Raw genomic sequence first — 17088 nt, 5'->3', positions numbered from 1 at the left:
GCCTGGCCCCTGATTCAGCTAGTTTGTCTCTTATCTGGGAGAGTATGTCTAATACCTTATTGGCACAGGATCTGGGGAAGGAATCACAATTTATGAAACGAACCTATTATGATAGTCAATTCATTTAAATAAAAATGAGCAATGGGCATCTCGAGTTGGTAAACAGAACACAGTTAAATGCTGCATATGGATTTGTTTGGTGGGGCAATGAGAGTTAAGTGACTTGCCCAGGGTCACACAGCTAGTAAATGTCAAGTGTCTGAGGTCACATTTGAACTCAGGTCCTCCTGAATCCAGGGCCGGTGCTCTATCCACTGCGCCACCTAGCTGCCCCACATATAGATTTTTTAAAAGGGAATACAAAAATGTTAAATATTAAAATATTTTTAAGTTTATCAACCTACAAATCTTCAAATTTCCCACCAATGTAGTCCCTACTGCTAAATCCATGTTATACAACATGCATGCATATTCAAGTAATTCCCACAAATACACATTTTCATTCAATTTAAAACAGTAACCTAACAATGAGATTTTTAGTAAAGTGTTTTAGGTCCATAATTAAACAGATTTTAGAATCAAAATGCTATTACAAGGCTATCTGAATGGCTGGCTTGTTCTGCCCTATGAAAAACACTTCTAAATACATGTTAGGTCTTCTGTGTCAACTTCTAGTCTCATTTCCCATAAGCAAGTAATTGATAAAGTGCTGTAAACACTATCCTAAAATTTTAACATGATAAATTTGCTTCTGCATCCAAACCTACTTTGGGACAAGCCATAATTGTGACTATCAGAATCTTCTCCAGTGATAAAGGGGACCAGATTATATCTGTTTATGGCAATGCCTGATTCAACCATTGGTAACAAGACTAAAGAAGACTTCCTTGACTTGAGCCCTGAACAGTTCAGTACATTTGTTTCCATTCAGAGTGGGAATTCTTAATACTCACGCCGTCGGCAGTCCATGAGAGTGGATTCAGGCACCTTAAACCTAAGGGATCCTCCGGTACCAGGAAGCCTTCCACCAACTTTCAGTAACTCTCTTGCTCCAAACCCTTCCACAGTGATCATGTCAAAAATGGTCAAGTTGTTTCTTTAGAGAGGAAGAAAATCAAATGCAAAGCTTTTAATTTCTGAACAAGAAAATTAATTTAGAATATATAATACTATTTCCAAAACACCAAATAAATAGAGGTACATCCCATGCTCATAATACTATATCAATACATTAAAAACTTTTGATTTCATTCAGATCCCTTACAGTGTTAGAGCATTACTTGAGCCCCCAAAAGATTAAATACCTTTTGCATGGTTGTATTATAATCTATATGTTAAGAGGCTAGTCTTAAAGCCTGGAATTCCTTACTCTAAGCATGACCCTATAGCATACTACTTCACACAATAATATTTATTGATAAGAAGTAATTTTATTCTATGCATTTGTTTTGTAGCAAAACTCAACTACAAAGTCATGAACCCACTGGAGCATAGGCTGATAAAACTGTCAGAGGTTGCAGGCCCTTTAAGAGATTATCTGAATCAACTCTATCATTATAAAGATGAAAAGACAAAACCCAAAGGGAAGTCAACCACCCAAATTCATGAAACCAGTGAATTACAAAACCAGGATTTGACTCCACATCCTAAAACTCCAATCCACTGCTATGGCCAATGTGGGAATGGGTTTTCCTTGACTATGCATATTTGTTACAAAGGGTTGGTTTTTTGTTTGTTTCTTTCTCTCCCTTTTTTCCTTTAATAAGGGAAGAAGTGGCAAAGAGAGAAAACAGATTTTTGTTCATTAAAAAATTTAATTTAAGTTTAAAAAATAACATAAATTAAAAAATCTTAAAACTACTGTATTGTGCTGCCTATCCATTTCAATCCAATTAAATCACAATAGATATAAATGCTGTGTGCCAAACACTTAGGTGATGACTTGGCTAGCTGCCCATTTAAAGTGTTGTCTTGATATTGAGGGATCAGTTCATTAGATTATCCCTATCTTACTGGAGAACTGACCATTCCACACCATACTTCCTCAGGCCTCGCCCTTGTTAGCATTATTATAAATCTGCACAGCACTTAACAGCTAATATTTCATTAAGGAGGAGGAAGATAAGGCGAGCTATGGGTCATTCTCCCCATTATAAAAATAAATAAACTCTACTACAGGACAATTAAGTGACTTCTCACTTTACCAGAGAAACTTACTACTCAGCCACATTCCTTTGCCACTAAGGGAATATGTGAAATAAAAGGGGAAATGAAAGGGAACATTTATTAAGCCTCTGCTAGGTGGCAGGAACTGGGCTAAGTGTTTTTCAAATATTATGTTGCTTGATCCTCACAACTACCCTGGAAGGTAGGTGTCATTATCATCCCCACTTTACAGTTGAGGACACTGAGGCAGATAAAGGTTAATCAACTTCACAAGGTCACCCATGTAGTATCTGAGGCTGGGTCTGAATTCAGGTCCTCCTTATTCCAGGTCCAGTTCTCTGTCCAATGAGCCATTCACTGAGCTGCCTCCAATAATATAAAAACAAGGTAAAACTATCATAGCCAATTTAACTAACATCTGTCGTAGGTGTACAATCAATGCAGGCACCCTAAGAGAAAAACCTACCTTATGAGTATAACTGAGGTTACTTTCCTGTAGTCGACCGGTGTAAAAACAACACCAACCCTTCTCCTTTCCAGGGGTTGTAAGTGCAAGTTCAACTCATCAGACCTGGATGTCACACGAAGATCTTCACGGCCCCGTGCATCCTACGAGTGATTCACACACAGTTCATTAAAACAGAAATCACCCAGAGTAAACCTTTGTTGTCCGGCTTCTCTAAACAAACTCCACAGCGGAGCAAAGCAATAACAAGGCACTTACTCAAAAAAGGCAATTTCCAAATGTGCCAACCCCTCCAACACCATTCTACTGTGCTTCCTTGTTCAAAAGTTAACACCCCAGTCACATCCCCCAATTTTGCAATCAAATTTTAGTCCCATCTGTATAATGTAATTCGTTATTACAGAACCATGAATTGGGTACCTGGAAAGACCTTTAGAGATTAGCTAGTTTAGGCTCCTTTACAACAACCCTGACAAATGTTTTTTTGTTTGTTTGTTTGTTTGGGTTTTTGGTGAGGCAATTGGGGTTAAGTGACTTGCCCAGGGTCACACAGTTAAGTGTCTGATGCCAGATTTGAACTCAGGTCCTCCTGAATCCAGGGCCAGTGCTTTATCCCCTGTGCCACCTAGCTGCCCCAAAAATAATGGATGATTTTTTTTTTTGCAGGCAATGAGGGTTAAGTGACTTGCCAGGGTCACACAGCTAATAAGCATCAAGTGTCTGAGGCCGGATTTGAACTCAGGTCCCCCTGAATCCAGGGCTGGTACTCTATCTACTGCACCACCTAGCTGTCCCAATAACCCTAACAAATGGTGATCAAAACAAGCCTCTGCTTGCAGGTTGCTTATTACTTCACAATACAGCCCAATCGGATTATAAGGTACCAAGTCCCTTGCTGACTAAGCAATATAATAAATTTGGGGGGCAGGGAGAGGGATCGTGGGGATAACCAATCATCTGACCACCTAGCAGGGCTTTGAAATTCAGTTTTTAGATATTCAAAAACAAAGCCCTAAAAGGGACAGGTCTCATCATTAAGAGTTGTTTTTTAACCTGAACCTGAAATCTGGGCATTTCCACCCAATGCTTGTATTGCAATACAGAACAATCTTATATCCATATCCAGCTATCTGTTGTTCAGTCTTTTAGTCCTGTCTGTCTCTGTGACCCTGTGGACCATACTGTCTGTGTGCTTTTCTCAGCAAAGATACTGGAGTGGCTTGCCATTTCCTTATCCTGAGGATTAAGGCAAAAAGAGGTTAAGTGATTCACACAGGGTCACACAGCTTGGAAGTGCCTGAGTCCAGATTTGAATTCAGGTCTTCCTGACTCCAGGCCCAAAGCTCTAGCCACTGAGTCCCCTAGCTGGTTCCTAGACAAGCAGAGGTTAAATTACTTGCCCAGGGTCACACTGCTAGTAAGTATTTGGAGCTAGATTTTAATTGGTCTTCTTGACTCTAGGCCCAGTGCTTTATCCACTGAGCCATCTAGCTGGTTCATCTCGTTATCTACTTATTACAGAAACAGGGCAGCTAGGTGAGTGCAGTGGATAGAGTCCCAGGCCTGGAGTCAGAAAGACATCTTCCTGAGTTCAGATCCAGCTTCAGACACTCACTAGCTCAGTGACTCTCAGCAAATTACTTCACCCTGTTTGCCTCGGTTCCCTCATCTGTAAAATAAGCTGAAGGAGGAAATGGCAATCACTCCAGTATCCCTGCCACAAAAAGTCAGGCACAATTGAACAACAAATAGATACAATATCTTACAGAGATATATAAAGTAAATCTATATGTGTACTAGAGATATAAAATATCAAGATAAAGATATAATACAGAAAACTCTAATCCATCTTCCATATAACCAGGTAAACGTTTAAAGAAAACACTGCCAACTCTCCGTTTTCCTTTCTTTAGGATAACCACCTAAAATTCCTTCAAATATTATTTTAATGAAATTGCATTTGCTAAACACCAGTTCGGTGCCAAGCACTTTGAAAAGCAAGGAACATACAAATTATCCTAGCCTTCACACAAGTGCCATTTTATTTCTTAAATGACAGCAGATCTTAATGTATAAGGGTCTTACAAACTCAAGGAAATTTCCAGGTGTCTTAAAACAGAATGCACAGAATGACCCACAGCATTCCACACACTGCTGACTCCAATGAGACCAAGACTTCCCACAACATCACAGTTTGTAACAAACTTCTACCATACACTGTTGCACCCCAGGTATCTCATATCCTGCAATTACACAACCACAACGCATTGTTTTGCTTTGTTTTGTTTTCCCTAATGTGAATGAGACATTGTATTTAATCCCAGTCATTTTTACTTTTTTCATTTCAGACAGTTTTTAGCATTGAATCTAGTTCAGAGAGTCAAGAAGACACATACTGTGTTGGCCCCAGGCAAGTCTCCAAACTCTCGTGGTGCTACATTAACTCCCTAAGGGGTACACTGGATCCTCAGAATCAGAAGCCCCGAGTTCAAATCTAAGCCTCGGATACTCACTAGCTAGCTACGTGACCCTGGGCAAGTCACTTAACTTGTCTGCTTCGATTTCCTCAACTGTAAAATGGGAATGCTAACAATAGCCTCCTACATCCCAAGGTTGTTAGAAGGATCAAACAAGATAATATTTGTAAAGTACCTTGCACCTAGTAAGCACTTATTGCTTATTCTCCACCCCAGGCAGGTGTGGAAAATCTTTATTAGTAAATATTTTAATTTGTGCTGGGTCTGGAGAGTCAGGAAGACTCCTGTCTGAGTTCAAATCCAGCCTCAGACACTTAGTAGCTGTGTGACACTGGGCAAGTCACTTAATCCTGTTTGCCTCAGTTTCCTCATCTGTAAAATGAGCTGGAGAAGGGAGTGGCAAACTACTCCAGTATCTTTGCCAAGTAAACTCCAAATAGGGTCACAAAGAATCAGACACAACTGGAACTACTAACAACAAAAACATTTTAAGATGAAATGCACAAAATAACCCACAGCACTTCAGATGTGACCTGAGTCCAGATACCCAAGCATCTGCAAACTATATCCAGTGCTGATATCATCACTGAAAAGGTATGAAAAGGTGAGTAACTGTGCATGCTGGAAGGAAATAATTTCCAAATGCATCTCAAGAAAAACAATGATTTCTCAAACTGCTTTTGAACCTTCTAATCCCAATCCTGCAGAGACTGGTTTGTTACAAAAAATTACTAATATTTTGTGTGTGAGAAGTACTCTCCTCACTGTTAGATTTGGATATTCCCTCTACATTTCTGATAACTAAAATGTAGAAAAGGGGGTAGAGGTGGGGAAATGATGCATCCTCTAGAGCCAGAAAATCAGAAGAATGAAAATTGGAAAATTAGTCCCCTAAATCAATAAGCAAAAAGTAATCCCAGCAGGCTACAATTAGTACTGTCCGTAAACATCTATCAAGTACTTTTAATTTCTAAAAGTACTTTCTAACCCTCAGAATCATTCCCTTTTAACAGATGGAGCAAGTAAGACTTAAGTCAGATGGTTTGCTAAAGACACAGTGAGGTTAGCAATAGAACCCCTTAATGGGAACAGAACCCCTGGGTCTGGTCAGCTACAATCCCCATTCAGCAATAATGCCATTTGATATCGCTTGCTCATTCACAGCAATAACAAAAAACTAAATTAACAAAGTAATTTATCAGCTAACATCAACCAACCACTGTAATACATTCACTAGCTACCTAGGACACTGCTGAAGAAGTAATGGGCAAAAACTGGAAAGTGGGGATTATTAATGGGATAATCACTTTATGCAATCCAAAGCATGTCTAGCTACACTTTGAAATTCAGCACATTAAAAATTCAAAGAGTTTCCTAATAAATCTGACATGACACTTTTAAGAACTTAGAAAATGAAAATAAAAATGACTACCAACGACAGCATGCTATGACACTTTCAACATGATTCAGTGATTCCTATACTCTATATTTTCTCTTGTTTCCTAGAATAATTCTGTCTTTGCCTAAAGTAAGCATCTTACCAGATGGGGGCACATTTCAGTAAGCTGGAATTCACCAGTTGTGAAATTAATCGTCTGGACATCGATGTCAAACCTGAGGAGAAAATAGATAGATAGATAGATAGAGAGAGAGAGAGAGAGAGAGAGAGAGAGAGAGAGAGAGATGGATAAATTAAACATAAATAAGCAGTATGGGGGGATTAATAATTATTCAAATCTGTCAAAAGATAAATTAATGGTGTATACTTTTAAATAAAGGTTACTCAGCTTCCATGTTCACACTAGTGACACTGAACTGTCCAATACTAACTGTATGTAACTATCACTGGCAAATGATAGGGTTAGAGCTAGAGGTGACCCCCCTTTAGGGTAATGAGGTCCACACAATTTACATGTAAGGAACTTAGCCCAGAGTAATGAAGAACATCTAAGTCACATCAGTGCTAGAACTTTAACCCAGATCCTAACCCTAAATCTTCACTTCCTTCTCTCTTAGAAAAAGCACAGGAGATGAAGTATTAGACTTGTTGACAGGAGGACCTAGAATCAAACCCTCCTCCTGACTGTTGCTGCGGTTGTGGGCAAGTCAATGAAGGTTCCTTCTAGCACTAAATCAGATCTGAGTTACAAAATAATTTGGGGGGGGGCAGCATCTGGGTGGCACAGTGGATAAAGCACCAGCACTGATTCAAAAAGACCCGAGTTCAATTCTGACCTCGGACACTTGACACTTACTAACTGTATGACGAGTAAATCACTTAACCCCTCACTGCCCCGCCCCCCCCCCAAAAAAGGAGAGTAAAAACACTGAATACATCAGGAGTAAAAGAAGACTGAGAGGGTATTTAGTTGATTATCATTCACATGAAGCTAAAGTGAAAAATAATGAACCTTTTTTTGTTGTTGCTCAATCATTTTCAGTCCTGTCCAACTCTTTGAGACCCCATTTGGGGTTTTCTTGGCAAAAATACTGGACTCGTTTGCTATTTCCTTCTCCAGCTCATTTTATAGATGAGGAAACTGAGGCAAACAGGGTTAAGTGACTTGCCCAGGGTCATACAGCTAGTAAGTGTCTGATTTGAACTCAGGAAGAGGAGTCTTCCTGAATCTAGGCCCATCACTCTATCCTTCGCAACACCTAGCTGCCAATGTAGACATTATATATCATATAAAAATCTATAACATTACACATGTACATATATATGCTTACATACACATACATAAGCATCTACTTCTAGAGTCAGAAGATTCATATTCATGGGGGGTGAGAGAAGCATTTATGTCTGTGTGTGTCTGTGTGTCTGTGTGTACACTCAGTATAATTTTTTTCCCTATTGCTTATGCTAAGTGGATTTCTTAAAATGTGTGCTTATATTTTCTTTTTAATTTTAATTTTTTAAGTTTAATTTTAATTTTTACAGAATCCTTACCACCAAGGGGCAGAAAGCACAACTACATTCCAACAAGAGCTATATGATAAGGGCACCACAGAGGGTGTCACATAACAAACATCATTAGAGCAAGGAGATCAGTTACCACTTTAAAAAGATAATCACCACCAAGGGGCTGGGAGCATCAAGGTCACCCAATCCCCAGGCACAGAAGTTAACTAGTACTTTCTACATACAAATAAGGCACAGATTTAACACTAGAAGGGACCAAAGAGACCCCTTAATAACAGAGAAGGAAACTGAAGCCCAAGGTAGTCAGGAATATAGCTAAACCTACAACCTTTAATTTCAAATTCAGTGCTCCTATACCTCCCTGTCCTAGAGAATAATAATGAAGGAATCAAGTAGTTTTTCTCAAAAGTAATAATAAGAATTCCCTGATGAAGCTGAATGCTGTATAATTATAACAATCAATCAAGTTCAGAGCCCAGGAAAAGATGCGAAGAAAACACACATCCCTCCCTTCTTTGCAGGGGTGAGAGACTAGGTGCGGCTCACTGCCTATACTATCAGACTCAGTGAATGTGTTAAATGAGTTTTGTTAAGTTGTTCGACTCTTTGTTACAAGGTATGACTCTTGGGATAGGTGGGGTTGGGGAGGGAACAGACAGGATATATTTAGGAACAATATATAAAACCAATCTACATTTAAAAAAAAAAATAAAGTTTCAGGGGCAGCTAGGTGGCGCAATGGATAGAGCACTGGCCCTGGGGTCAGGTGGACCTGAGTTCAAATCCAGCCTCAGACACTTAACACTTAGTAGCTGTGAGAGCCTGGGCAAGTCACTTAACCCCAATTGCCTCACTAAAAAATGAATGAATGAATGAATGAATGAATGAATGAATGAATGAATGAATGAATGAATGAAAGAAAATTAAGTTTCTTCTAAAGATTAAATACTTTACCATTTTTGGAGCAGGTTCAATGCCCTTTCAGGATCAGGATATGAAGACAGAGGCAGCAGCTGCAGAGTAACTGGGAAAGATGAGGGATTCCTCAGCACAAAATATTTCACCTAGACAATTGAAAAGTTTAAATTAGGACATCTTTATGTGACATGGGAAAATAAGACTTATCAATTTAGAAGCAGTTTTAGGCCTAATAGGGATCATTCCACTCCAATCCAACAGGCATTTAAGTCAGACTCTGTGCTGGGGGAGGGTCTTACACACACAAAAAAGAAAAATAATCTCCACCCTTCAGGCCCTTCCATTCTCTGGATGAAAGGCTGAAGCAGCATTTAATAGATAGGCGACACCATCAATAGAAAACAGGGTCTAAATAGAATCAGGAAGATTCATCTTCCAGAGTTCCAATCTGGCCCCAAATACTTACTGTCTGTGTAACCCTGAGCAATGTCACTTAATCCTGTTTGCCTCAGTTTCCTTCTATCTAAAATGAGCTGAAGAAGGAAATGGCAAACCACTCTCCAGTATCTCTGCCAAAAACAACCCTCAAATGGAATCACAGAATCAGACACCACCGAACAACAGATGCATAATCATCTGAGGAGGGAGAGAAGACTAACAGCCAAGAGCATCAGGTGCCCTTTACAAATAGCAAGGTCTGTTTCATGGTCTGTTTGTTTATAAATATAAAGGGGAGTACTATGGTAAAGAAATATTTTGGACCCGGGAGTAATGAAAATGAAGTCACTGAATCAGGTATAGTACTACACTGACATATGCCACCAAACTGGTAGGGAGACTGGGGTGAGGGTGGAGGAGACTATTCATAAGTTGTGAGAGTCCTACTATATTATAAAATTTACTGAGGAAAACTTCACTTTAAAATTTTACTATGTGGATGCCCATTCATTGAAAAATAACAACAAATTACAATATATGAATTACTAAACACTGGGCTATAGGAAACTACAAAAGGGATCGATTTAGAGAAAAACAGAAAAAAATTCTATCAAATGGTACAGAATAAAGTGAGCAGAAGCAGATGATCCATACCATACCATAATTTTAAAGACCACTGCACTCCAACCAATGCAATGGCTAATCATGACTCCAGAACACTCCTAGCTCTTGGTAAAGTGTTGATGGGATTAGAGGTTCAGACTGAGATATTCATTTTATAACATGGCCAGAGTGATTATGGTTTGCTTGTCTATACCTGGTACAAAGGAAGGTCTTTTGGGGGAAGAAAAGAGGAAAGAGTTGTAGGTTGGGAATAGATGATTTGTGATAGTGATGTAAGAAAAAAGAATCAAATAGAAGATACACAGAAGAGAAGAGAAGGTATCATCAGAAGGGGACATAAAGGGCAATGATGTTACCATCACATTAAATTTAGTATAAACGTCTAAAAAATAAGGTACAAGTAATTGAAGTTTGTATTCTCATACACAATCCTCTTTTTCTATTCTTTGTATATTAAAATATTCAAGTCTGTTAATTCTATAATAAAAAAGAAACTTTAAACAAGTTTTTATCATTTGCCCAGTGTTCTCCCTCAAGGTAACAGCAAGAAAAGTGAAAATTTCTAGGAATCTTGGGCCTCATTTGAAGAAAAATGACAGTAAGTTGTTGCTGTTGTTCAGTCGTGTCCAATTCTTTAAGACTCCATTTGAGGTTTTCTTGGTAAAGAGACTGAATTGGTTTGCCATTTCCTTCTCCAGCTCATTTCAAAGATGAGGAAACTGAGACATGCAGGGCTAAGTGACTTGTCCAGAGTCACAGCAAGTAAGTATCTGAGATCAGATTTGAACTCAAGAAGACTAATCTTCCTGACTCCAGGCCCTGTACACTAACCACCATAACAGGCAGTGGCCCATCAATAGGTTACAAGGCAGTGGTATCCTGAGGTAGGAGAAAACTGAAAATATTTATGCTTATTTTCTTAATCCTTTTTGTAAATGAGATAGAACTGGAACAGGGTTACAAAAAGCCAGGATATAGCTTGGCCTGAACTCATTTCTTCTCAATTCTGCCTCATTTTCTATCCACTAAAGCTACACTTTTGTAAAAATAAAAACAAAACAAAGTAATTGTTAAAAAAAAAAAAAATAAGGCATGCTGCCTAAATAAAATCAGACCCTGCCTGATCACGTGTGCAATATGGCACAGAACAGTGACTTACAAACTTTTTTAAAAAATAATTTCACACCTTATTCTTGTGTTTTTGTTTTTTCTTGAGCTAATACATGTGTCAAAAGGTAAAACAACACATTTATTTTTATTTTTTATTTTTGTGGGGCAATGAGGGTTAAATGACTTGCCCAAGATCACACAGCTAGTAAGTGTCAAGCGTCTGAGGCTGGATTTGAACTCGGGTCCTCCTGAATCCAGGGCCGGTGCTTTATCCACTGCGCCACCTAGCTGCCCCCAACACATTTATTTTTAAAAGTAAATTTGGGGGCAGCTAGGTGGTGCGGTGGATAAAGCACCAGCCCTAGAGTCAGGAGGACCCGAGTTCAAATCCGACCTCAGACGCTTGACACTTACTAGCTGTGTGACCCTGGGCAAGTCACTTAACCCCCATTGCCCCACAAAAAAAAAAAGTGTTGGGGGACAGCTAGGTGGTGCAGTGGATAAAGCACCGGCCCTGGAGTCAGGAGGACCCGAGTTCAAACCCAGCCTCAGACGCTTGACACTTACTAGCTGTGTGACACTGGGCAAGTCACTTAACCCCAACTGCCTCACTAAAAAAAAAAAAAAAAAAAACCCAGTAAATTTTATTTTCCTTTACACTTCATAATATTCATTTGCACGCACGTGTGCGCGCTCACTCGCGCTCGCTCTCTCGCTCTCTCGCTCTCTCTCTCTCTCTCTCTCTCCCTGAAGCATAGGAGATAAAGAACATTCTCCTCACCATACTGGTCCTGAGAGCAGATGCACTAAAATTCAATGTAAGGCCAGGCTCTGTGATTAAACGTGGCAAAGAGGAAGCAAAGGACGCTGATTCTCGAGATTTCTTTGGATAAATAAATGGTGTCATTCCCAAAACACTCCTCCTGTTTAATAAAGAAAAAGTTTTATTCAAAATGTAAGCTTTCTACCTGCCAGGCATTATACTAAGTGCAAAGGGTTACAAAGAAAGACCCCTACACCCAGCCCCTACCCAAAAAAATGGGGTGAGGTGGGGATGGGGGGTATTTAACAAATGTTTGTTGGCTAATAGGTGCCCCTATTCTTCCATGTATTCACACAATCTTTTTGGATATTTAAATATAAGTTAACGTTTAAAACTTCATTACCCCCAAAAAAAAATTCATTACAGCAAAGAGAACATTACCTAAAATACTCGTTTTACAAAGTATCCTAATGATAAAGGAAAGTACACACCTGCAGACATGACCACTTTTTATCCTTTGCCATCTCTGATACAATTTGTTTGCAAGCTCAGAATCCACCTTCCAAATAGAATGGTCCAAAGAAAAGCCCCCTTGCCAACGAGGACTTGCTGGAAATAAAATCAAGTTGTTTATTTTCAATGACAGAAAGTGCAATTCAATTTACTTTATACTTAAAACTAAGCACCACATGATTCCAAGACATACTCTCCAACTGGACGACAAACATGGAAGATATCAAATATTCTGAGAATGTCAGGTTTCTCTCACTACACAATGAAAACTGCCATCTCTTGCCTACTCATTAACATCCATCTGTTCCAACAGTCAGTTGGATTTAATATTGAATAATCTAGATTTAATCATCAGGATTATCCATTTTGACCAGAAGTTCTTAATTTGGAGCAGTATACTTGTTTGTTTGTTTTTTAAATATTTGACAACCATATTGAAATAATTGGCTTCCTTTGCTATCCTATGTTGCTGGGTTTTTTTTTAATGTATTTGAAACACTATTCTGTAAAAAAATCCAGTTTCACCAGACTGGCATAGTGACATGACACAGAGAAGGTGATGGATCCCTGATTGATATTAACTGTATGACACTGTGGGCAGTGGCCTGCTCTTGAGAATCAGAGTCCAGGGATAGGTTTATGTCTTGCCTCTGATGCATACTAGTCACTAAATCCCTCAGAAGACACAGGTAACTCTCTAGGCTATAAATTAGCAAGCTGGTCAGAATCTGAGGACAGCATTTCCAAACAGGGAATTCCCTATACTTAAGAAACCACAGGTATTAATGCACCTCAAAAAAATATTTTAACAAAACGTTCACCTTTACTGTAATCATGTATTAAAAAAAACAGGGTCTATAAATATACCATAAAATATTTTGAATTGTCCCAACTATGGAATTTTTATTAATTTTAGCCTTGGCATTCAGTTTTTATTAATTTTCCACATGTCTTACTTTCCTTCATCTTAAGTTCCCAGAATACTTTCTATCTCACTGCCAATAAGAGTTCAGATCACCTCATCTTTAAGTTTCCTCATGAGCACAAAGGTTTGCTTAGCAAACCTTTTGCTTTTTTGGTTTTGGTTTTGGTTTGGTTTAGTTTTTGACTTTTGTTTCTTTTGATTTCTTTTTAACTCAATTTTGTCAACTAAGTGAATTTTCAAAAAGTTCAGATCAATAAATGAGCATAGCAGGGCATGAAAAAAGAAAATAGCGCTGCTACCAGCACAAGTATTCCTGTCTAAGAATTTCATTTTCACCTTCTCTACTGTTTTCTATAGAATTTGAGAGGGCAACATTAAATCAGCGTAAGATCCTAATCCACCTCACAAGATTCTGAATGTGATGCTTGCCTGGAAAATTATATTCTGAATTGGAGGTTTGGGGAAAACACCAATATCACAGCCCTCAGTCAGATTTAATCCTTGTGAAAATGGTTGTTAACTGTCATATAATAAAAGTCTCCCAGCCTTGTCGTCTCCCTCTGAATCCTCTGTTGTGACATCTGCCCAAACCTCACCAGGTGGGAACAGAAGACTTTTAGGGTCCTAGGATAATGTTATCTTATACATGAAGCCAGAGCTGCCTGATTGCTCTTTATTAAAAACAGGGCTCGAGGGCAGCTAGGTGGAGCAGTGAATAAAGCACTGGCCCTGGATTAGGGAGTACCTGAGTTCAAATCCAGCCACTTACTAAGCTGTGTGACCCTGGGCAAGTCACTTAACCCCATTTAAAAAAAAAACAAAACAACCCAGGGCTTAATGAGGACTGAATGAACAAATGCATGTACAAGAGCTTTGAAAATCATTAAAGATGTCACAGATTTAAAGGGTTATCAACAATGTTATCAACAATTTCTTGAATTCTGGCAGAGAATCTCTTTTAAAGCATTTACTGAATGACCACTTTTTTCAGAGTAGCAACATGATGAAATTATGTTAATATAAGAGATGAACATCCTTACTGTTATTCCCCTCCCTCCCCAATTTTAGTTCTAACAGCAAGACAGAATAAAATATTTACCTCTATTTAATTTTCCCATGTAATAATGAATTCCACAATGGGCTATCGCTTCAGAGACCAGACTCCCTGCCTATACAGAAAAGCAATAAATAATTTTAAAAGAACACCAAACAGACAAATCCCAAAGCAGCTGCACTTGGAACATTTATTAGCCTGAATCTTTAGTAAATATCCATTTCTCTAAAAATCAAGACAACCAGAATGCTAGAAATCAACAGATTTCTACCCCCATCCAAACTACTTTTATGAGAGAGAAGACAACAAGATAATCAGTTACTTGAAAAAACATGTGTTCTGTCTCTTGAGGTCAGTATAGATTCAATTCCATCTTCCTATACTTTTTAGATCTACAGGACTATGCACTGGAAGTCCATCCCCAAAGAGATGATCCCAAGTAATACAAGTTAAGAGTATTTTGTTGGGGGCAGCTAGATGGTGCAGTGGATAGAGTACTGGCCCTGGATTCAGGAGTACCTGAGTTCAAATCCTGCCTCAGACACTTAACACTTACTAGCTGTGTGACCCTGGGCAAGTCACTTAACCCCAATTGCCTCACCAAAAAAAAAAAAAAAAAAAAAGAGTATTTTGTTGCATTTGTGTTCTCTAAAAACCTGATGATCCAAAATTGCTTAAGAAAACCAACCTATTAACTAGTCTTCCCAAACGTATATCTTTACTTCATTTGGTCTATCTGAATTGGTATCAAGTAAGAAATCAACATTGTAATATTGCTGGATTTCCAAACCAGTATCAAAGAATCTAACCCTCTTTTGTGTAATAGCCAAGTGCTAACAGATAACAGAAAGTTAGGAGATGCTCAAAAAGTCTAATCACACATATCACATCACGCAAACACACACACATAACTCTCTGATAAAACAATACCTTGGCTGGAGGTGAATAAATCTGGAGAGGTATTACAAACGTAGCACCTATGTTTGTGGTCAAAGACACATGGGTGAACATATTTACTGCAGTGTCTTTAATACCAAGTCTCAAAGTAAATATATTCCAACATCCTGGAGGTAGAAATAAGGGGCCAGTGAAATTCTGAATCTAAAAGGAAAAAAACCAAAATAGATTTTTTTTCTATAACTAATCACCATTAAAATCTCACCTATAAAAGGGTATAGTATTTAAAAGCTCCCCTGTAAGATTTTCCTTTTAAAAATCTCTTTCCTAACTGAAAAGGAAAGACAAATAATATGGCTTATCAAATTAAGTGTGAGTAAATCAAATACTTCAAAACACATCTGTTTGGAACACCCTGTCTTATGCCCATTACTTTAAGGAATGATCATATAACTTCATAGAAGTAACCTGAAAGCTTTCACAAATTGCAACATTTTCTCCCAATAATATATACTGCACAGATTCTAGCAGAATAATTTTTTTTACTGAAGAATATTTTTTTACTGAATAATTTTCTTAGTGCAAATCATAAACCACCTTTGTTGTTTTCTTCAATGAAATCCTTCATTTACACCATTATTGACTCCTGACTTGATATGATCAGCAAATACTCTTAACAACAACAACAACAACAACAACAACAACAAAAATGCTCTGGACACAATAGTTACAGAAAAAGCCACAAAAGAACTTAACAGCTCAATATTAGGGACACTCTTCCACCAACAGGCCTTACAATAAAGTCCAAGTGCAGACTATAATTGGAATTATTTTTCACCATATATTTAAGTATTTTTCCCCTTACAAAGTGATATCATTTAAACATTCAGACCAACAATGTATTTTGAAACATTTTTTTCATTGACAATCCAGCAAATTCACAATATATACTGCCCCCCCACAACCATCCCCCATGTAACATAATCCTCTCAGTTTACAGAGAAGAAAAATGAAAAATCAGAGGTTATGGGATCTGCCAGAATCCAGACCATATACTGTCTTCAAACACAGTGCAACATGTTGCTTCCCAAGACCATCTCCTGAAACAATCATTCTGAAAATATGAAAAATAAAATATACCTCTTTTCCTATTGGCCACACACACATACATACATACACACACACACACAAAGTGCCTGAACCAGAATCAAACTCACTTCGAAAAAAATCTGCATATACCTACCTTTAAAATATGCTTGGTCTCCTTGGGAACAAACACATCATTAATAACGACAACAGGACTAAAATGATTAGTGTACCAGATTGACCAATGTCCGGATGCATTCCAGTGTGGCTCAAGGTGAAACTGGACTGCAGAAGGGTCAATCGCAAAATATCTGTGAACACACAGAACACAGGGCTTTTAGTTTCAGGCTTCCTGATAATGCTCGGAGAGAAGGGCTGTAGTGATCTCACTCTTAACTTCAAAAAAGTCACAAATCCTAGTTATTTGGGATTGGATTATTTAGTCTGTGGATAATCTGCTTCCCCACTTCTTGCTATCCTCCGACAGCTCAGTTAACTGCTTGTAGGAAATCATAATAAAGAGCAGGAAACAACAAAATGAACCAGATCAGTTAATTATGCTGGTTTTTAAGAGAGAGGAAAAATTATTTTAGCAGCTCTTCCTGAGGAGGGGCTAAGATTAAAATCTCACCTATAAAAATAGTTATCTAAAAACATCCCTAAGGATTTTCCTTTTAAGAAGCTCTTCCCAAACTCTTAATGAAAAACAGAATCAAGACTAAATGAAC

The 17088-nt window shown here is 38.3% G+C and overlaps 1 protein-coding gene across 4 annotated transcripts in view; it reads right to left on the bottom strand.

Moving 5' to 3' along the window:
• The window catches only part of TMEM131L (transmembrane 131 like), a 170832-nt gene that overhangs the window by 48142 nt on the left and 105602 nt on the right, over window positions 1–17088 (bottom strand). For 3 of the 4 annotated variants that reach the window (XM_043972126.1, XM_043972127.1, XM_043972129.1), the window contains exons 13-21: window positions 16518–16671; window positions 15308–15478; window positions 14423–14492; window positions 12377–12494; window positions 11904–12045; window positions 8987–9096; window positions 6651–6723; window positions 2633–2775; window positions 954–1096 (exon numbers count right to left, since the gene is read on the bottom strand). In XM_043972126.1, the coding sequence (XP_043828061.1) occupies window positions 954–1096; window positions 2633–2775; window positions 6651–6723; window positions 8987–9096; window positions 11904–12045; window positions 12377–12494; window positions 14423–14492; window positions 15308–15478; window positions 16518–16671 (1124 nt within the window). The remainder of the gene's footprint in view (window positions 1–953; window positions 1097–2632; window positions 2776–6650; window positions 6724–8986; window positions 9097–11903; window positions 12046–12376; window positions 12495–14422; window positions 14493–15307; window positions 15479–16517; window positions 16672–17088) is intronic. The other variant, XM_043972128.1, reaches the window with a different exon arrangement.

The sequence above is a fragment of the Dromiciops gliroides genome, chromosome 6, assembly GCF_019393635.1.
Source record: "Dromiciops gliroides isolate mDroGli1 chromosome 6, mDroGli1.pri, whole genome shotgun sequence".
In the NCBI taxonomy this organism is placed as follows: Eukaryota; Metazoa; Chordata; class Mammalia; order Microbiotheria; family Microbiotheriidae; genus Dromiciops; species Dromiciops gliroides.
This window is presented reverse-complemented; position numbering and strand designations above follow the sequence as displayed.